At 42.4% G+C, this 22,069-nt stretch overlaps 1 protein-coding gene across 14 annotated transcripts in view; it reads right to left on the bottom strand.

Annotated features, from left to right (window-relative positions):
* LOC140899651 (S-adenosyl-L-methionine-dependent tRNA 4-demethylwyosine synthase TYW1) overlaps positions 1–22,069 on the bottom strand; it is a 121,750-nt gene that overhangs the window by 92,189 nt on the left and 7,492 nt on the right. For 12 of the 14 annotated variants that reach the window (XR_012155413.1, XR_012155412.1, XR_012155416.1 and 9 more), the window contains exons 7-9: positions 20,751–21,032; positions 19,309–19,431; positions 5,717–5,843 (exon numbers count right to left, since the gene is read on the bottom strand). Coding sequence is in view for 9 of the 14 variants with exons in the window: in XM_073315490.1 (XP_073171591.1) it covers positions 5,717–5,843; positions 19,309–19,431; positions 20,751–21,032 (532 nt within the window). In the remaining 5 variants the exon portion in view is untranslated. Of the gene's footprint in view, positions 1–5,716; positions 5,844–7,404; positions 8,652–19,308; positions 19,432–20,750; positions 21,033–22,069 lie in introns of those variants that run through there. The other 2 variants (XM_073315489.1, XM_073315494.1) reach the window with 2 other exon arrangements.

The following is a 22,069-nucleotide window of genomic DNA, read 5'->3' as shown; positions in this document are numbered from 1 at the left end:
TCAAAACTGGGACTTTGTACCAAGTGACCCTTCTCTAGCTGATGAATTCTGAAAAAACTAGAGCTTGCCAAACAGTGAATTTCAGTAATCAAGCCTAAATGTTATAAAAGACGTGAATTATAGCCTGAAGGTCAGCTTTTGAGACAAATGAGTGTCCTCTGGCTATAATATTAAGAGGATAAAAAGAACATTTGGTAATGATCTGTTCTGACAGCCAGACTTTCAAAAGAAGAGACAGAAGCTATGTTACAACTGTCAAGCAGCAGGGTGTACACAGTGAAAAAATTTAACCACAACTCAGACCCAAGCTGCACCATTTTTATCAATGGATTTAAAAAACAAAACAAAAGACCATTGTTTGGCATCCATACAAGGATCACATCCTACATTCTCCATCACTGAGAATTAGTCACCAGTGAAATGATAGTGTGTGTTCTCCATTACAACAGCGTGTAATCCATGGGAACTGAAAACATCTCCAGGAAACTCAGATGTTCAGGCCTTGTCTGCACTAGGAAGTTTTGCCACTTTAACTATACTGGTATAATTAAAAAGGCAAAACCCTCTTACTGTAAATGCAGTTATACTGGTATGGAGTGCGAGTGCTTACCCCGGGAAAAGCTTAATATATTTCGGTAAGTGACGTACGCTATACACCAGGATGAGGTACCTTTGTATCAGTATAACTGCATCTACACTGGAAGTTGTACTGTTAACTGTATCAGTACAAAACACCACCCCTCATAAATACAGTTATACAACTATCCAGTGCCAATATAAAACCAATATACCTAAAATAGAAATAGAAAGAGTCCAGTTCTTCCCCCCACCAGTTTTACATTTGTAACTTCATCCACTTACACTGACATAAGCAAAAGGTTAATCAGGCCCACAGAATCTCGATTATTACCACTTTCTGTGCCACTAATGCTATGCATCTAGCCGAGCAAATGAATATAGTCACTTCTCCATGAGCTCTTGGCAGCTCCCACACCATGACCCTGCTCAGCCTCAGTTACTGCTGCTCTTAGGGTGTTATTTCTTTAACTGTATATTCCATATTTATTTACAGATACACAAATTCTCTAAGTAAATTTAGCACATTTAGAGCCTCGTCATCTAAAACCACTGCATTCTTCTGCATACAGGCACTTGAGTGAGAATAATTTTATTTTATGTTTTCACAACTCATGGTTAATATTTCCACAACAAACATTTGAATTCTGTTGTTCTATCTATAGCATACATTTTAGTAGCTGCGCTATTGTTACCAATACATAATCCAGCCAGAAGACTGCTAGCACTCCCTGGAGTTCAAGGGCTTTATTTTCCTCTTGATGCACAGGGATTTACACAAAAAGAAAAGGAGTACTTGTGGCACCTTAGAGACTAACCAATTTATTTGAGCATGAGCTTTCGTGAGCTACAGCTCAAGAGCTGTAGCTCACGAAAGCTCATGCTCAAATAAATTGGTTAGTCTCTAAGGTGCCACAAGTACTCCTTTTCTTTTTGCGAATACAGACTAACACGGCTGTTACTCTGAAACCAGGGATTTACACAGGGATTTCAGGCTTGGGTATCATCCCCAAGCCTGAAAGATGAAAATATAACTTTAAGTATGCAACCCACACAGGGGTACATCACGCTTCCTAAACCTATCAGTGACAGTTTCTATGCAGAATGCAGCATCACATTCACAGCACATTTAGCCTTTAGCCAGAAATTTCAAAAGGGCTCAGTACCCATAATCAAGTTCAGATTTTCAACAGAGCCCAGAATATTGGGTGTTGGACCCTTTTGAAAATCTGGCCATCTGAATCAACAATGGGAGCTCCTGAGTACTTTTAAAAGTCTGGCCTCAACTGTGCATGCTGAGCATTTGGAAAATGGACCCTGAGCTCTTCCTGACGTCAACACCTGCACATCCCACACACACTGAAAATCTTAGATCAAAGCACTTTACATTGACATCCTAATGGGATGAGAGAGCACCAAAGACGTTACAGGACTGAAATAGCCCCTGCTATTTCAGATAGTGCGTTCTCTTCTATTATTTCTTTCCCTTGGATTTCTCTTCTACCAAGGCCCATTAAATAAATAACGAATTTTCTATAACCTGATGATTCTTTGACATTAGAGAACAGGATGAGAGAAAGTACACATACTATTGAAATGGATATTCCAAATCCTTTGGCATTTCCATTACCATTCAGCTAACAAACAGGAAATTAAGGTTATAATTAAATGCAACATCATAAAGGATGAGAAAGCAAGCCCCATGAAAGTGAGGACATTCTGGACATTATTAAGGCTCAAAATTCTGCTCTCATTTACGCTGGTGTAAACACAGAACAAATTCCATTGGACTTTCCAGCCAACAGAAGAATTTGGCCCAGGTTGCTTTGTAAGTATATAAGTAACATTACCTCAGCCACATTGTACTAAATATATACTGTGCAATACACAGTATATATACACACACATATATATACCCACACACATATATATACACACACACATATATATACACACAGTGTGCATATATTATACACACACACACAGTGTGAAATACACATGGATAATTACCCAGGCAGCTAGCCCACACTAAAGCCAATGGTTCCACAGCTTCTTTGCGCCAGTCCCCAAGCTAGCTCGACTGAAGATAGCTCAGGTAGATCTAAACAAGCTGCAATCACATCCCATGACTAAAACGTAGACCTACCCCAAGGTAACAGAGACACGGAAGGAGTCTCATTTGGAGTTTCTCCCTGCTTGGGTTCTCAGCCTTTTTTTTTTGCATTTATATTCCCACTGGTTTAAGGTCCTCTTTACTGTGCCCTTCTTAAGCACCATAAGACTGTAGCTACAGTCCTCACTATAGACTTCAAAATGGGCACTGTGGGGGGGATCATGTTTATGGATACAAAAAAATCACTTAGAGACAAATCTGCTTACTAGACAAATGATGATTTTTTTTTTTAATTCCCAGCCCTCACCCTGGGATCTGCACGTCAAGATGCGTTCATTCTGACTTGTCTATCGCCGATAATAAGTAGTCTGCAAATCAGAAAAGTTCAAATCCCATGAATAATTCATTAACCAGAACAGAATACAGCTTCCTATGCCACAGCTGATTTTGTAAAGCTAGCAGGATAGTGTAAAAGTTTACCATGTTTTTTGCATTAGTAAAATAAGCAGACCTGACCTGGATTACACACAAGGAACAGATGTGTTGATTCAGAATGGATTACTTTAAACAGTCACTCTCTTCTGATCATAACCATAATTTAAGGGTGCCTCTAAAGCTAAAGCCACACTTAAGTTTACCTCCTCATCTGAATTCAGCCTCCAACACTTAGAAGTCATGAGAGATAAGCTTTTCTACACACAAAAATTCATCTTCAGACCAAGCATACCAGGTTTCGGCCAAGAAGGAACAGTTTTGAAAAACTATAAGCAACTAAAGAAGTTAGAATATAAGCTATGTCTCAGCTCTACGTACATACTGTTTGCTCTGGCAAACAAAGTAATATCAATGGTTGATTTCTATTTTCAGTTCATTTCCTGTCTGCCTAAATAGATGAAATCTACTATAACATTACCACTGCAAAGTAATATCACTGTAAACATAACACCCACAGTCAAATACTTGAAATAGATTCATTGCTAAGACTCTCTCTCTCAAGTTAATTATGCCTTCAGGGATAACGTTGAAAAGAAAGTGAAGTTTAACCCATAGCAATCAGTAACTGCTAAATAAATTATATGATCTTTTGAATCCTCTGCACTTTTTTTTTTTTTTAAAACCACCTTGTAAATATGTCTCTATAGTCTGATCTCTGGAAGAATGTTGTTTTGACTTCTGAATAGAAAGGCGGCAAATTAAACCCCTATAGAGCAGGATGCTCTGATACTAGTTTTTGTGAATATAGTGTACTCAGTGCACAGCGGGAAACTGTTTCACTGAGAGGTTTTAATTTAACAGAAATGGGCATGCTAAAATTAACTCTTTGGAGACTGCAGGTTTATTCATCCAGCTATGATTGCTGGCATTTTCCAGAAAGCAGAAAAAGTAAATGACATGTGTACCTAAAAAAAATGCAATCTGCCAACAGGAAAGTGAATTCTTCTCTGAACGTCTCAAATGATGAAAATTTCTCAGGCAGATCTGCTCTGGTGTTTAAAACTTTATTTGAAGAAAAGTGGGCTCTGTGTGCAATTTTGATCATCTAACTGAACATTTTTTATGTTGCACCAAATAGATATATCGTCAGAGCCACAAAACCAAAGCAAATTAAAGGCAATTGGAAAGGTGAAGCTGCCTGAATCACTGCAGTCACTTTGCTTCACTCTTCCGGAAGACATAATGCAGACTCACAATTGGGCAGGGCACTACAATGCAAACATGGGGCCCAATCCCACAAGATGCTGAGCGTCCTCAGCTCCCATGGTAGTTGATGGCCCCCAGCATGTCAAAGGGCCAGGGCCATAAGCAGCATTTATAATTACTTCCTATCATCAAAGTGTTTCACCAACTGAAAGAGACAGTAAAAGCCTCTCCCCTCACGTCCATGCAGTAGCAGAACAAGATTCCTCCTTAGGACTCCACAGATCACTTAGCAGGGTACCAGCTACCATGCTGCCTAGCACATCGGGGTCAATCATCCAACCCAGGGAACAGCCAGAACCCAAATTCCCAGGCAGCTAGTGCACATGCTACTATCTCCAATAGATGCTACTGCACTGCATGCCATCCATCCCACTTCAGATTCCCTCTCCACCCTACGCATCTACCAGCACCCCTGCTCCTAAGACAACAGGCTAGGACAGGATTTGACCTTAAAGTTACACAGGGGCACAAAAGTGCACCACATATTCAACTACTTTGCAGCAGTTTACATTGCACTTGTCACCAAAAGTATGGCCTTCGGCAACAAAACCAAAAAAGACTTGAGCAACCCGGATGTGTTGGAGACACTTCAGGCTTCCAAAGGTGTCAGCAAGTAGCAAGACAGATACCCACGTGGAGGTATCTGTTCTGGGGATTGAGGCTTTTGGTCTGCAGGGCTGTAAATCAGGCATTTTTCATGCATTCTCACATACATGTTTTTTAAAATAATGGCCTTAAGTCCAATAACATTGTTCTGTATGGTTCTTGAAAGAAGTCATTATCTAGTTTTCCTCCAGTGGACGATTCAGATTAATTTGAATGAATTTCAGCACTAAAATCAGAGTATGAAATTGAGAAGAAAGTACTGGACTAAAATATTAGAAGTGAGGCCAATTTTCAAATGCCCTTCAAAAGCCCTCTCTTTTGGGAGCTGGATATGCACCAGGGTGTTTTCTCCCCAAAACATTAACAAACCGGCTCACGAAGAAGATTGGTGCCCACTAGACTCCAAAATTCCTGATCAGATACTACTGTTTATGACTTCAAGAGCTGCTGTGCCCTATTAAGTATTTTAGGCCTGGACTGCTTGGTTTCAGTAATCTCACTAGTGTCCTAACTTTGCAACAGGAGGGTGACACCTACAAAAAGTTTGTCCCATATCTATTATGCAGGCATCATGGAAACCAACATAAACAAAAGGCATACAATAGCTCAATCCTTTCTTCGCAATCCTTACATTGCACCCTTTCTAATAAAAATCTATACACAAACCTTTTGAAGCCTGATCCAGAATCTGGTCTCCACACCATCTTTATGGACCCTCACCTTGTTTTGTAAGTGCATCTCTAAGACCTGGAGTGATCATCTCCCTCCTTTCACTCTCTTCATTTTTCCCACTGCTCTGCTGAGATGGACCTGTCCTGCCAGCTTCTTCCCCAAGTTCACGTTCTTTCTGTTAAAAGAGAATGAATTACAATCATTTATCCGAATATGCAATATTTAGACATAGGAATATTCCTAACAACCTCAAATCACAGCTATTAAACTTGATAACAATTCTGGCACACCAAGATGAACCTGGCACTCATGCAATTCATTTGTTAAAAGCTGATCATCCATTATTTCACTCCACCTCTTCGTCATGCTGTCCAAAACACTTAAATACCTGGATTTATAAAGGAGTCTAATGGAGTTTGGCATCTAAATTCCATAGAAAGTCAATGGGATTTGAGAACCCAATTCCCATAAATTCCTTTGAAAATCCACAGCCATAAGGACTTTCATCTCCAAGCGCTTTACAACTGATCCGTATGTGCAGAGATCACATCTCCCAGCCAGTAAACCACAGCCACCTCTTGGGTAAAAAGTAGTTCCAGTAGTACTCAGCACTGCAGTTATTTAGCACAGGTCAGTGAAGAATGCCCCATAGCCGTTTTAAACCACTAAAGGGTTTTCAATAGGCAAAACAATTTACTGACTTGGAGACATGAAATGTTTCTCCTACTCTTACACTAAATACCATGGGACCTTTCCTGGCCAGTGCTTCAGACCTCTGTTTTATGTCTATCTGGAGCGTCACACACTCCAGAAACATAACTTGTCCTTTCATGCTGTGATGCTGCATCAGTTCAGGACTCTTGATGCAGACCCAACCAACTGCATTGTTTAGAAATAAGCTAATAAATCTCATCATGGAACCCAACTAAGATTAGAGCCACCATTATCAGCCACAGTATAACATGAGTATTGGACTCTCCAGGAATACAATGCTACAAATATGGCTAATTCCCAAAGTCTAGTTTGACATGAATAAAGAAAACACAGATTAGTATAAAGTTAAAAAGGGGACCAAAAAAAGAGTACATCATAATTGTGAATCCCCTGCTCTATGAGTATCACTTCTGAGATTGTATTGCCATTTATAGTTGCCCTGACAGCACACATGGAAGTATATATAATTACTTTGATATTTGATGGAAGGTATACTACATTTGTTCTCAAATTCAAAGAAAATATACATACGTTACAGACAAATGATGTTTAAAAATGGAGTCATTCTGATTTCCCAAAAATCAAGTTGTTTTACAACCAGGTCCATTTTAATCAGCACCCCGATCTAGGTCTATTTTAAATCAGTAGACAGACACACACACACACACACACCCCCAGGAAGTTCCAATAATTTTTTCCAGTTTTGGCTTATTTCTACTTCCTTTTAAAGAAACATACTATTAAACGTAGTATTCTATTGAAGATACTAATCAAACAACTGCTCTTAATTTCCTGAGCTCCACATGGTCTTCCTGACCAGATTCACAGTAACTCAAACAGTTCTCAAGACACACATACGTATTTCATTTGAACTCCAAGAAGTTTTCAGAAAATACTTAGAGCCAGCTCAGAACCATCAAAGAATTCAGTTTGCCGTTGCTTCCAGGAAGTCATATGGGATAGATTATTGAAGTCATATTGGATAGATTCTACCCACCCCTCATATTAGAGAAGTACCTTACCTGTTCATATTGAAGTAGTACCTGTTGATTTCAATAGGACTACTTGTGCAGTAGGCATCAGTCATCAGAACATAACAGAATCTGGCCCTTACTAAACTAGTAAGATATGGTCCAACTTTTGCTTCTTTGCATTCATAGTTTGTTCAAAAACAGTTCTAAGATACAAATACAGCATTTCATCAGCAATTCTACCAACATTTTTGTAATTCATCTGAAGTTTCTTAAAAGGTCCACAATATAAAGCACCCAGCCACTAATACAAATCACAGAAACGTTGAGCTGGAAGGGAGCTCGAGAAGTCATCCAGTCCAGGCCCCTGTGCCAAGGCAAACCAAGTAAACCTAGACCATCCGTGACTGGTGTTTGTCCAATCTGTTCTTAAAAACCTTCAGTGATTGGGGATTCCACAACCTTCCTTGGAAGACTATTCCAGAGCTTAAATACCCTTATAGTTTGAAAGTTTTTGCTAATACCTAACGTAAATCTCCCTTGCTGCAGATTAAGCCCATTACTACTTCTCCCACCTTCAGTGGACATGGAGAACAACTGATCATCATCCTCTTTATACCAACCCTTAACTTATCTGAAGACTATTAGCAAGCCCCTTCTCAGTCTTCTTTTCTCAAGATGAAACATGCCCAGTTTTTTTTTTTTTAACATTTCCTCATAGATCAGGTTTTCTAAAACTTTTCACTATTTTTGTTGCTCTCCTCTGGACTCCCTCCAATTTAGCCACATCTTTCCTAAAGACACAGTACTCCAGCTGAGGCCTCACCAGTGCCAAGTAGAGTGGGACAATTACCTCACGTCTTATATACAACCCTCTTGTTAATGTAAATATGCTTCTAAGTCCAATATAAGACACCACCTTCACTCATCAAGACATTTGGACAATAAAATATTGATGTTACTGAAAAGGCTTCATACATAAGCAGGGAGAAGGTAAGTTAGTCATCTTTTAAGTAACTATTGAGCATCTCTCTCTAAAAGCTCTAATTCATGTCTGGGCTAGATTCTGCCCTCCCCTTACTCAAGGTGGGCAGTACCTTACTTATAGTCGTCCCATTAACTTATCGGAGTGCAGCATTACTCAACGTGAGTAACAAGGTAAACTTCAGCTCTTATACTGCATAGAATCATAGAAACATAGGGTTAGAAGGGACAAAAGGGTCACCTGGGCTAACCCATGCCAAGATGCAGGATTTGTTGAGTCTAAACCATCCAAGACATATGGCTATCCAGCTTCTTTTTGAAAACCTCCAGTGGAGTAGCTTCCATGTCTTCCCTAGGCAGTTTGTTCCATTGTCCTACTGTTCTTACAGTTAGGAAGTTTTTCCTGAGATTTAATCTAAATCTGCTACACTGTAATTTGAACCCATTGCCTCTTGTTCTTCCTCTGTGGGCAGGACAGCATGTACTGATGCAGGAGCATTCCCTTTTACATGAGTAGAGAGCACAATGTGTATCTGTGTTGCTGTATTAAATGTAGTAATTCACATAAGTGTGCAGTACAAATAAATCCTATACCGAACCAACCTTTGCATTCAAGAAAAGTCATCTTGCATGATTAAGTGTGCTAGCATATCTATTTTTCTATATACTATAATATGCTGTATTATCTCAGCAAAGTATTGAAGCATAAAGAGTCTATTTAATTAGAAAAATATAATCAAAATCTGTATATTTAAATTCAAAAAATAAATTCTTATTTTTTCCTACCTTTAGGAGACTGTCTACCACTTTTTTCCCAGGCTGATTTCAAAGTGTGTAAACAGAACACCAATCATTTGTTCCAATCTTAACTGAGTACCCAATTTGTTTTGTGTTTGGTAAATATTTAATCCAAGACATTTCTTGAAGGAAAAGCAACTTGCTGCCCTAGAAGTTGTATTTATTCATTTGCTTAATAATAAACCTTTCATGTTTGTTATTTAGGATTTGAAAGAAAAGAACAAAAGTAAACAATTTAGCACAGAGAGCAAACTTCTCAAGGGTGATTTAGCAAGAAGCACTGAAGTAAATCTAAGCCAAGTTCATTGTCTTTCTGTAACAAATCAAGCAAGTAGTGGCTACAGCCAGCTTTTCTTGCCCTTGAAATAATGTGGTTGCCAATAAAACAAGCCAAACACTCATCCTTCTGTTCTATATTCACAGGCAGCAAAAGTCCATGGACAGTGAAAACTTAGGAATTCAGATTTTTGCTACTTAAGGCCCAAATCCTGAAGCCTGCGGGAGTTTTGCTACTATACTTCATTGGGACCTAAATAAGGACAATTACACCTCATGCTTCCGGGCACAAGCTGACCTCAATCTTGGGTCAGGAAAGAAATGTATTTCTCTTTATTCTTATATGTACAGCATAACACCATCAGCTAGGCACTTTATGGAACAGGCCAGAGAAATCCACCTTCCTCTGAATGACCAAATATTAGCCATTATAAAAGGCAGAACATGGGACCAGTTGCCCGATTTAGTAGAGAACGTTCTGTGTTCCTGGTTAGGATAGGAATAGAAAGCAGAACAACATTCATTATCTGCAAATTCACAGATCAAATGTTTCAAATGCTTCTTTATATGCATTTCTTACAAATATGCCTGGAAAGCGCACACAAAACGTAAAGTTCTTTCAGCAGCGTGTGTTTATTTGGGGTCCTGCCGATATCTGCAGACATGGAGGAGGACACCTCCACAGATGGTTATAGCTGAAACTGTCAAAACTTCTCAGCTGCATTTTTGGCTTCATTATGTAGAATTCAAAATATTCAGAACACATTCTGTGGATAAAATTAGCCATTTCAATTTAAACTAAGCACACAGTTAATTTAAGTCTTTTTAACCTCCCATTAAATGTGACTCTCATCCTCAGTGGGTCACAGCTGAAGAAAATCTGTGGATATAACTCACTATACAATTCTCTACTCCAGCATGGCAGCTGCCACCAATAATGTCCAAAAGATAAAACTTGACCATAGGAAACAACACTGTCCTGGCAATAATATGGACTAGATGAGCTAATATGTCTGTTCTAAATCAGACTAAACCTCAGCTGAATCAATGAACACCAGCAGCCTTCCAGGCAGTAACTGTTTGGGGTAGGATTGCCAGGTGTCCGGTTTTCGACCAGAACGCCCAGTCGAAAAGGGACCCTGGCGGCTGTGGTCAGCGCCGCTGATCACTTTAACAGTCCGGTCGGCGGTGCAGCAGGGCTATGGCAGGCTCCCTGCCTGCCGAGGCTCCGCACGGCTCCCAGAAGCAGCAGCATGTGTCCCCCATCTCCGCCCCCCCCCAGCTCCTATGCATAGGGGCAGACAGGGGGCTCCACACACTGCCCTTGCCCTAAGCGCCGGCTCTGCAGCTCCTATTGGCCGAGAACCGTGGCTAATGGGAGTTGTGGGGGCAGTGTCTGCAGACCGCATAGTGTGCGGACCTGCCTGGCCTCGCCTCTGCATAGGAGCCGAAGGGCAGACATGCCACTGATTCCGGGAGCTGCTTGAGGTAAGCATCGCCCAGAGCCTGAACCCCTGACCCCCTCCCGCACCCCAGCCCCCTGCCCCAGCCCTGAGCCCCCTCCTGCCCTCCAAATCCCTCGATCCCAGCCCGGAGCCCCCTCCTATACCCTAAATCCCTCATCCCAGCCCCACCCCAGAGCCCGCACCCTCAGCCCAACACCTCTGCCCCAGCCCAGAGGCCACTCCCACACTCCAAACCCCTCAACCTTCTGCATCCCAAATCAAGTCAAGCCCAATTTGTCCTTGCCTAGAGGCCGAGCTACTTTCAACCTCACTTGAGATGGGTCGGTATCCTTGATCAACCACAGATCATTTCCTAGCCTACACATGTCACAAGTGTATACAAAAGGCCAACACTGCGCTCATCAGTAGAGCGAGATTACAATTATATAAGGTTATTGGCAGAAACAGGTTAACATTGTTTCCCTGGCTAAGACCAAGCTGTACTACGAACCAAGACAAACTCCATGGCATGGTTTTGTACCCAGAGGTTACTCCATACCAGTTTACAGGTACAGTTTAATATATCAGTTTATAGCATACTTAGGCCCTGTTTACATCTGTAAAATTGAGTCAATACTACTTCCTTTCTCCTACCCTTTGTCCATCTCGTGTATATAAACTCAGGACAGACATACTTTCGTGCTGTGTATGTACAACACCTTGCACAACAGAGTCTCAATCTCAGTTGCAGCACTAGGTGCTACTGCCACAAATGATAGAGAGGGATTTCTGTCCATCAACTCTCTGAAGTGCTCAAACAAAAATCAACCAATTTGCTGAAGGAAGCAAAGCTGTGCATCACCTTAAAATGAAGAAAGGACCTGATGGGTAACGTATTTCAGAATAACCGCACCTTTAGAGAAAAGGAGTACGCTTTGGCAAGACAGAAGACAAACTTTCAGGGTTGACTGCCATTTAGGGACTATGCCAAACACTTGGACAGTGTGGGACGGGGCGCGGGGTCCCAGCGGCGCTTACCATGGCTCCCAGGAAGTGGCCAAGTCTCTGCAGCCCCTAGGCAGAGGCGTGGCCAGGCAGCTCCACGCACTGCCCTTATGCCTGCAGGTGCCGCCCCACAGCTCCCATTGGTTGCAGTTCCTGGCCAACGGGAGCTGCGGAGCTGGCACTCGGGCGGGGGCAGCGCACAGAGCTTCCCTTGCCCACCATGTACCATGGGGCCACAGGGACCTGGGCAGCCGCTTCTGGGAGCCACTTGGAGGTAGGGCAGTCAGAGAGCCTGCCTTAGCCCTGGACCCTGCTGTGCCGCCCTGGACCCTGCTGTGCCGCTGTCTGAACTTTTAATGGCCTGATCAGCACCACTGACCGGAGCCGCCAGGGTCCCTTTTTGACTGGGCATTCCGGTCGAAAACCAGACATCTGGCAACCCTACTCCAGTTGTGCACATACTCTTGGTTGTTAGTTGTGAAGCTTTACAGTTCAGAACAGTAAGCTCACTAAGTTAGGTTTGGATACCGACAGCAGACACCATGTTTCTTGCACAGATTTTGAACCAAAACCTGTTTCCTTACATAAGGAAAGCTCCCACCAACTTCACTCAGAGTTTTGTTTAAGTGAAGACAGTAAGATTTGGCCTTTCACAATGCTAAAACTATAAAGGCTCTCAAATAAATGTATGAACACTGAGGTTTACAAATCCCACAGGAGTTGAGTAAATATCCACCCCATTTTACAAGATGGCAAAATGAGCTAAGAGAGATCAAGTGACCTCCCCAAGAACACACAGTGAATCTGTGGCAGAACAGGAATAGTATCTAAAGTCTTTAACTCCTAGTCCCCCACTTCAATCCTATCCTGAACACATGGTTCATTTCCAACTACCCCTTTTCTTTTCTTCTCCCCGCCCTTGTATTTTAACTTTGCAACTGTATCCACACACAACATTATACTTGTTTGTTTTGGAAAACAAACCAAGAACATTAATATGAAGATGGTACAAAGAAAAACATGCATGCGTGATTAGCTCTCAACAGATCAAAAAAAAAATTAGGTGATTATAAGTATGAAGGTTAATAAAGCAATTCCTTTTGGTAGGACAGATCTGTATTTCTAGTTTATCACAATCATCCAGCTGTGGCAGACACACTGTATGAAGAAACAGTATCCCTGTGATTAATGACCATAGATTTAAAGGCTAAAAATACATCCATTAAATTTCACATTTATCTGACAAACACATTTCTGGGGAGTTACTTTAGAGGACAGAGAAGGTGTACCACATTTTTATCAATCAAAAGCAGAAGGAACTGTTAAACCTGTCACAAGCCAACACCTTCCTCTGATAAACAAAAGCTGGTTGGGGGAATAAAACCAAACCATATTCTCTGTTTGAAAAGCAACAAAATTGAAATTATAGCTAATAGCGAGAAAACATAGGAATTACCTTGCTAGGTCAGGCTGCATTCCATCTAATCTAGCATCCTGTCTCTGAGTTACCAGTACCAGATGCTTCAGAGAAAGGTGCAAGAAACTCCATGGTGGACTACTTACCGAGTAACCTCCCCATTGGGCTAATTATTCCTAACCACCCATCAGTTAGTGGTTGCCTTATGTCCTAAAGCATGGAGATTTTTAATATGCCTTGGAATTTATTTTATCCTGTCTAATGAAACTGTGGATATTTTCTCAGTGGTCACAAGCAGGTTTCAGGGGGTTCGCCAAGCAGGACCAGTGTTACACTCATTGGGGCCCCATGCATGGGGTTGAAACCCGGAACCCTGAGCCCCACCACCTGGAGCTGAAGCAGAAGCCTGAGCAACTTAAGTGAGCTGTAGCTCACGAAAGCTTATGCTCAAATAAATTGGTTAGTCTCTAAGGTGCCACAAGTCCTCCTTTTCTTTTAGCTTTGTGGAGCCCCCTGTGGTGTGGGGCCCCAGGCAATTGCCCTACTTCCTATCCCCTAACATTGGTCCTGGCTTTTATATGCAGAAAACCAGTTGTTGTGGCACAGGTGGGCCATGGAGTTTTTATAGCACACTGGGGGTGGCCTCAGAAAGAAAAAGGTTGAGAATCCCTTATCTATATGAAGATCTAATCCCTTTCTTGAATTCTATTAAGGACTTGGCTTCCATTTTAGCTTGTGGCAATGAATTCCACAAGTTAGCTCTTTGTCATGTAAAAACAGTATTTCCTTTTATCAGTTTTTAAAATCCACTTTTCCTTGCATTATGAGAAAAGGTCTGCTGCCTATATCAAATGCCCTATTTTGTATAATCCTAAGAAACTTGCAGTGTGTAAAAGGCAATACATAAAACAAAAATCTGGTCTAGATTTCCCAGCAAGTCATGTAATGGGAGATGGAATTTCATTCAGCAAAATTAAATGAAGATTAACTGCAGAGATCTGAACAAACATGCATTATTAAGATGCTGCTGTCATGACCTCGCTCATGCTGCCATAGCATAAAAATCAAGACAACAAGGATTTATGACTAGATGTCCCAGGCATTCAAATCTCTGCCACCAGTCCTTACACAGCCACATAAGAGATTAAAATTAGGTCCTAAAAATCTTCAAAAATTATCTTTTACTGCCCCCTACGCACAAAGGAAATGTGCAAGTGTACATCCCAAAGCCAGGGGAATATTAGAAGGATGAATTTGACATCATATAGTAAAGCCTGAAATATTTATAGATCAGCACTGTAAAAAAAAAAAAAAAAATCAGAAGCTAAGATACAACAACGTATTCTACAAATAGATTTTTAGGCCCCTTTCTGCTCTCACTCATCCCATTTTAAGTCAGAGTGATGTAATTCCACTGATTTCAGTAGAGTCAGTGTGAAATCAGAATCAGGCCCTGCGAATTTAAGTACTCAACACATGCAACTCGGTATTCTGTAAACTGGTTTTTAAAATTATCTTAATTTGAAAGACAAAAGCTCTCATTGCACTAATGCGCAGCAGCAGCTAAAGCAAGGACAACTCTGTAAAGAAGGTTTCAGAGTAACAGCCGTGTTAGTCTGTATTCGCAAAAAGAAAAGGAGTACTTGTGGCACCTTAGAGACTAACCAATTTATTTGAAGTGAGCTGTAGCTCACGAAAGCTCATGCTCAAATAAATTGGTTAGTCTCTAAGGTGCCACAAGTACTCCTTTTCTTTCTGTAAAGAAGGATGCTTTGGACTTAACCAACAATGGTACCTTCCATCTTGGAAATCAGACAACTCGATAATGAAGAATTAGTTTCACATTTCAAATTCTTCTGCATGTTAATATCACATCTTCAGTGTTTATTTTTATTACAGTAAATGACTGCACCTATGTGATCATTCCACAATTCAAGCATTTACACAAATTCGTTAGTAAGTCAGTCTGCATATTCCCTGGGAGATTCGTCAGAGGCAAAGCCATGCATTCTCATAGCTAACGATACAGACAGACACCTATTTAGCCACTCCCATGCAGCAATATGGTCATATCCTGCCATCGTTCTGTGTATGGAGCTCCACTGAAGTCAATTGGAGTTTTACATTAAAATTAATAGCAGGATATGGCTGTAGTTAAGAAACCTATCCTTGACAAGCAATTTTTAAAAGAAGAATGAAATGCAACTTTCAGACATTAAACACACACAGCCAACACATAGCTAGAGGAAATACAAGAGAGTCTTCCCCCGGGCCTGCCTGAGGCCAGGTCTCCAACTATAAACTTACATCAGTATAGCTACATCACGACGGGGTATGAAAAATGCACAACCCTGAGCGATGCAGGTTATACCAACCTAGACAGAGCTATGTCAATGTCCTGTCAACATAGCTACTGCCCCCCACAGAGGTGGATTAAATATGCTGACAGGAGAAGCCCCCCATACCATCTTCACTGAAGCGCTGCAGCATTTTAAGTGTAGACCTGCCCTGAGGATTCTTTGGAGGTATTTAACTGCCACAGGTGAGGTTTTTAGTTGGAATATCCATGGGGGAAGAGATTAAACAAAATACTTCCCAAGTCTAAGCTTTCTGAATTAATCCAAAATCCTAGACAGCTACAGAACACACAAGAAGTAGTTTACTCTTACAAGTAGCCTCCCTGAACTCAAGTGGGTCTACTAGTGTAAGAGTTGCAGGATAGAGTCCCTAGATTGTATGGGGTAGGGGATTGCACTTCTGGGATAGCCAACCTACATAGAGTCTGCACAAAGAAACCAGTTTAGGGAGGAGGAGATTAATAAAAGACTCCAGCTCCACAGACAAAATAAGGGGAGGATGAGAGGTAGAGACAGAAAACTCCGTCTTAGATCCTACAAAGACCAAGTGTCAAGCAACAGTGAGTTTTTGTTGCCTTTCTAACTTTGGTCACTACCAATGCAGTGATCACAAAACTTTAGGAAGCAGTTGTAGTTTACTGTTGTGGTCATTTGCTTGTTCATAAACTAGACAATGGACTATGCATATTTTTATTTTACATTGCACATTCCTTGTGCTGTTGCTAGATTCTATTAGTCAGTGAAACCTTGAGGTCTAATCTCCTCTAAAAATTGTTGCAAAAATGATTATTTTTTCCCTTTAGTGGTTTCAAGTCATGTCACAAATGAAGGCTACCAAAAAGAATCTTTTTTTGGACCAACTTCTGTTGGTGAGAGACACAACCTTTCAAGCTTTAAGCCTGGAGAAGAGCTCAAGGTGGCTCAAAAGTTTGTCTCTCTTACCAACAGAAGTTGGTCCAATAATCGATATTACCTCACCCACATTGTCTCTCTCATATCCTGGGACCTCCACAGCTACAACACTGCATACACAAAGAATCTCTTTTTCTTTTCTCCAGTGACCTCTAGTGGTGAATATGTGTGACAGTGAAGCCAAAGGAGGACTGTACCCTATTGCAAATAGGATCAAAGCGTGTTAAGGGTGAGGAAGATCTAGTAAGTGGAAAATAGTTTCCCTGCAATGGAGACACAGATACTAAGCTGACACTACACTAAGGAAAGGTAGACATTCAGATACAGGTCCCCATCTTTCCCCATGACAGTTAATGAGGCAGTATGAGCTCGGGGGAGAAGCCTGCTAATCTCAGAATTTCCCCTTGAGAAAAGAGATGAAGTATCCTCAGACAGCTTCATTCTGCATTCCTTGCACTCCCATGTTTCCCACTGAAATCAATTAGAGTTTTGGGTGTTGAGGCAATAAAAGATCAGGCCTGCCAGATTTATCTGCAACTGTCTCTTAGAACTAACTGGTAACTGCCGTTACTGTTATGGACTACAAAGAAACGTGCACACCAATTATTTTCATTGCACACGCAACTGAAACTTTACAGTTATTGCCTCGGATGCCTTACTAGATAAATCTAAACAGATATGCACTATATAACAGGAATAATGAGCATGTGGCAGAGGCAGGAGGTTTGCTTGTTTGTTTTTGGCGGTGTGTTTGTGGGTTTTTTTGTGGGTCTTTTTTTTTTTTTCTTAAAAAACACACTTAGCTACTGAGAGCATTTAATAAAACCAACATAAAATAGTAGGCCTAGTTCTGTAGTAGAAAACTCATCTTTGCACTTGGCAAAAATAACTTCTGTCCAATAACTTCTGAGGACACTTCCCATTCATCGTTCAGGAACACCACTTTTTCCTCTACGAACCCAAAGTAGAGTCAATATTTGTGCATGCACCCGTATTTCCAAAGAGAGAAACTTTGGGCCCTGTCCTAGCCCCATTGCATTTCAAACCTTTATTTTTCTTCTTTTTTATTAGACATTTATGCTGCAATCACCCCTAGAGGCATCAACCAAGTCAGAGCTGCGTTACTCTACAAATAGGTCAAATATATAGCAAGTGACAGTCCCAGTGCAAAGAGCTAATTCCTGCTCTCTTAAATTCCTGAAAGACTCTCCAACTTTCTCCTTTAGTCAGGAAAGACAATTGAACCAAAACTTCATGCTAGCAAGCACTCTTGTGACAACATGAACACAGCTCACTGTCGCAGAGTGTCCCCTTGTTGCAAGACCAGGTGTTGCAGCACTTGCGCCTGAGTTTCCCCTTAACACTCTTCAGCCTACTCTTGCCAGAGAGGTGACATGGCCCTGCAGCCAAGCCACTTTAAACATTCAATCCCTTCCAGGGTAACAGAGTCCCTTAGTCTAAGTCCAATGCAACACCAAAACAAAAGAAAGTCTTCTTCACGGCGGGCTTCCAGCAGCAATGGCCTGTCTCACTATCTCACCTCCGGATCCAATCACCCCAACCATCCAGGTCAGGTCTACCCTCCTTCAAAGGGACCCTGGCAGGCCACAGCCAATTCCTAGCTCACACTCAGCTTTTTCCCTCTTTAGGAGCAACCCATCCGCTCCCACCCCAGCCAGCACTCAACTGCTGGACTTTCCTCCTCAGGTAGCTCACCTGTTCTCCTCCTTAGCCACGGGATTCTGGCCTGCTTCCACATGGAGCTCCTCTTCTTAAATCAAACACCCAGCGCAGGTGTAGCAGGGTGGGACTAACTGAACAAGGCTGACTGGCCCTTACAGGGGAAAGCCTCCCTGTTACCCAAAGCATTCAGCTGTCTAACATGACTGAAGATAGTGTCATGCCACAGTCTCTATAAAGCAGGGGTGGGCAAACTTTTTGGCGCAAGGCCCACATCAGGGTTGCGCAACTGTATGGAGGGCTGGGTAGGGAAGGCTGTGCCCCCCTCAACAGCCTGGCCCCCACCCCCTGACCGCCCCAGAACCTCTACCCCATCCAACCACTCCCTGTCCCCTGACTGCCCCCAGGGACCCCTTACCCAACCCCTGCACCGCCGCACGCGTCCCCCTGCCGCCACCCCCTCACCATGCTGCTCAGAGCGGCAGGAGCTCGCAGCCCCGCTGCCCGCACAGCGGCGTAGCTGCGGGGGAGGGGTTACAGCGGGGGAGGGGCCAAGGGCGAGCTTCCTGGCCAGGAGCTCATGGACCAGGCAGGATGGTCCCACGGGCCGTAGTTTGCCCACCTCTGCTATAAAGGCACGTCATCGTCATCTGCTTGTCCACCTAAAATGGAGTTTTATCCATTGTACCATGGCATCATGGGTGACACTAAACAAATCATATTGTTCACCCCCAACTGGAGGGAAATTTTAAAAACGAAACATCTATGCTACCAAGAGCTGTACTCTGTGCACTTTTCAATCCACATTTTTCCAGGCGTCAGTGCCCTTTATTACACTCCCATAACTTTAAAATAAGACTATTGCTAAATCTTTTGAAGGGGGAAAAGAGCACTTCCCAACCTACCTCCAAATATTTTAAGTCACATTTTTGTTGTGTCCTTAGGTGATAGCCAACTGAGTTTACTGCTTAGTTTATAATTTACCTATATAGCTACAAGCCAGGGGCAGTACTATTTTAATCAGCTCGCCACCTTGGTGATAAGGAAACTCCAAGTACTGAGCTTGCTCTAATAGCAGTACCTTGGCCTTCTTCATGTGACCCATAATTTTGCCCAGATCTTCAACGTCAATGACAGAGTTACGGCTTCCATCTTCCTCAGCGCCCGACTCCTCCTCGCTAGTGGTTTCAAATAAATCCTCCACCTATGCAATAAAGATTGCAGAAGGAATTTTAGAAGCTTGCGTACTATATTAAATATAAACCCCTGCCTATTCGAGCCTGCTGATTCAATTACACAACATGCGGCAAAGACTTCTGGAAGGGTTAACGATGGGACATTTGACCTATACAAGGCACACAACTCCCAGCTGTAGCAATAAAAAGCCTGATGAATTGTTTTTTTCAATTAATTTAAGAGTACACAAAGCATTTGACCCTCACTCTCCTGGGAAATCTGGCTTCCAGATTCATTCCACTCTCTCTCTTTCCTGATCCGTCCATTTGCCACCATGTCATTGGCAGTTTAAATCAGAGGTTAGGACAAAGGCACCCAACTCCCATGGGATTTAGGCACCTCATTCCCTTAGGCTCCTTTGAAAAGCCACACCAGAGTGATCAATATCACAGTGAACAAGACAGGAAGGGAACTGCTGTTCAAATTGTAAACTCCTCAGGGCAGGGGGCTTGTCTTACTCCCCCGTAAAGAGCCAGGCACAGCAGCTGTCCTGTATCAATATTAACAAAGCCTATTCCTCTCGTGGTAGCCTAAGGAAGAGGCAGCCTTGCACCTTCAAACCCATCCAGGGAGAAGAGCAACTGTCTTCTGGTAAGGTCTACAGTGCACTAGAAATGATGCCCTTTGCTCGAGATAGATGATTCAAGTGTCTCAGCATCAGCAGCTGTTGCTTTCACTTTCTACAGAGCAAGAGAGATGATCCCCTAATCAAAACCTGTTATTAACACAAACACTGTGGGAGAGAGACAAGCAGTTAGACGTATAAGTATTCAGAGGAAGAGACAGAGCTGCCTCAGACAATGCTGCCAATCTGCAGCTGAAAAGAGACCCTGGATCAAAGCAGCCCACCTGACCAGAGACAGACTGAAATGCTAGTGGCGCTGTTAACTGCTCCTATGGCACAGTAAAGAAGAAGCTTCACCCCGGCGGTGGAGATAACGTAAGACCCCTCTGAGAAATCAACATGGCTCCCCTTTATGTTGGCTCTGGCACATCCTTGCTCCCATTTAAAGGGAAACTTCCCCGTACCATTCCCTCTAACTCCCCTTCACACACACAAGCTTCAGTTCTATTTCTTTTCTGGCCCTCTACTTGTACCCTCCCCAAGGCACAGAAGCAAGGGACAGGTGTGAGGGAATAGGTCACATAGTGGATCCAAGCCCTTAGAGCTGGGGAAGCAAAGGGAGGAGTCCAATACCGCTCCAAGAGAGCCCACAGATTTCCTTAAACCAACCCAGCTAAGAGAGACTTGTCACAGAAGTAATGCCCTGTGATTTTTGGACCTACCTCAGTGTTCTCCTGCTCCGACACCCTTTGTTCATGATCTGATCCCTCCTTGCTCTGCTTCCCTTTGGATTTGCACTTGCCTTTCTTACAGTTCCCGCTACAGGGCTTCTTCTCCCCTTTGCAAAGTGCCTGGAGCCTAGCAAGGAACCTGGCCTTCCAAGCGTCGAAGTCAGCCTCGATGCTGCCGTGCTTGCTTTTGGCTACATTACAGTCCCCCTCCGCACGAGTCATGACACGACTAGCACTGAGCATCCACAGCCATTTATCAATGTTTTTTCCAACCTAGGACAGGAGAGGGAAAAAAGCCCATTAACAAGGCCCAGGAACTCACAGAGACAGTAATTCAGAAAACAAATTGGACAGGAATTTAGAAAGATGTGGCTAGATGCATGGCCATAGCAGGCTGACTAAGTGATTGGGAACAAGGGATTTCTGCGCTCTAACACCAGCTCTGTTAGATGCAGAGTATGAACTTAAACCTTAGCTCTATACCTCATAGTTTCTTCATCAGTAAAACAGTATTGATATCACCACTGCGTCTGTCCAATTCAGGGTGCTAAACTGTAGGAAAGATGTGAACAAACTGGAGAGAGTCCAGAGGAGAGCAACAAAAATGATAAAAGGTTTAGAAAACCTGACCTGTGAGGAAAGGTTAAAAAAACCTGGGCATGTTTAGTCTTAAGCAAAGAAGGCTGAGAAGGGACCCGATAACAGTCGTCAAATCTGTTCAGGGCTGTCCTAAAGAGGACTGTGTTCTCCGTGTCCACTTGAGGTCGGAGAAGTAGTAAAGGGCTTAATCTGCAGCAAGGAAGATTTAGGTTAGACATTAGGAAAAACTTTCTAACTCTAAGCATAGTTAAGCTCTGGAAGACGTTTCCAAAGAAGGTTGTGGAATCTCCATCACTAGAGGATTTTAAAAACAGGTTGGACAAACACTTGTCAGAGATGGTCTAAGTTTACCTGGTCCTGCTTCAGCACAGGACGCTGGATTTGATGACTTCTTGAGGTTCATTCCAGCCCTGTATTTCTAGGATTCTATAATAGATGTGTTTTAGGGGATAGTTTTTTATTTCACAGCATTTGCTAGTAATAACTAAACCTATGTATGTAGAATACCAGGTGTTGCCATCAGGCCATCAAGCACCGTACAAGTACATTAGTCTGATAAACTACATATTTTTTCTCTTTCTGATTTAGATAATCTCAGTCAGTTCATAAGGTTAAACACCATCAGACTATCACATAGTTGGCGAATATCAAGATGTACATGATCCAGTATAGTAAATGAAATGCAAAGAAAGGAGTACTTTAAAAAAGGG

This window comes from Lepidochelys kempii, chromosome 17 (assembly GCF_965140265.1).
Source record: "Lepidochelys kempii isolate rLepKem1 chromosome 17, rLepKem1.hap2, whole genome shotgun sequence".
NCBI classification, from domain to species: Eukaryota; Metazoa; Chordata; order Testudines; family Cheloniidae; genus Lepidochelys; species Lepidochelys kempii.
The sequence above is the reverse complement of the archived record's forward strand: the minus strand, read 5'-3'. Positions and strand labels throughout refer to the sequence as shown.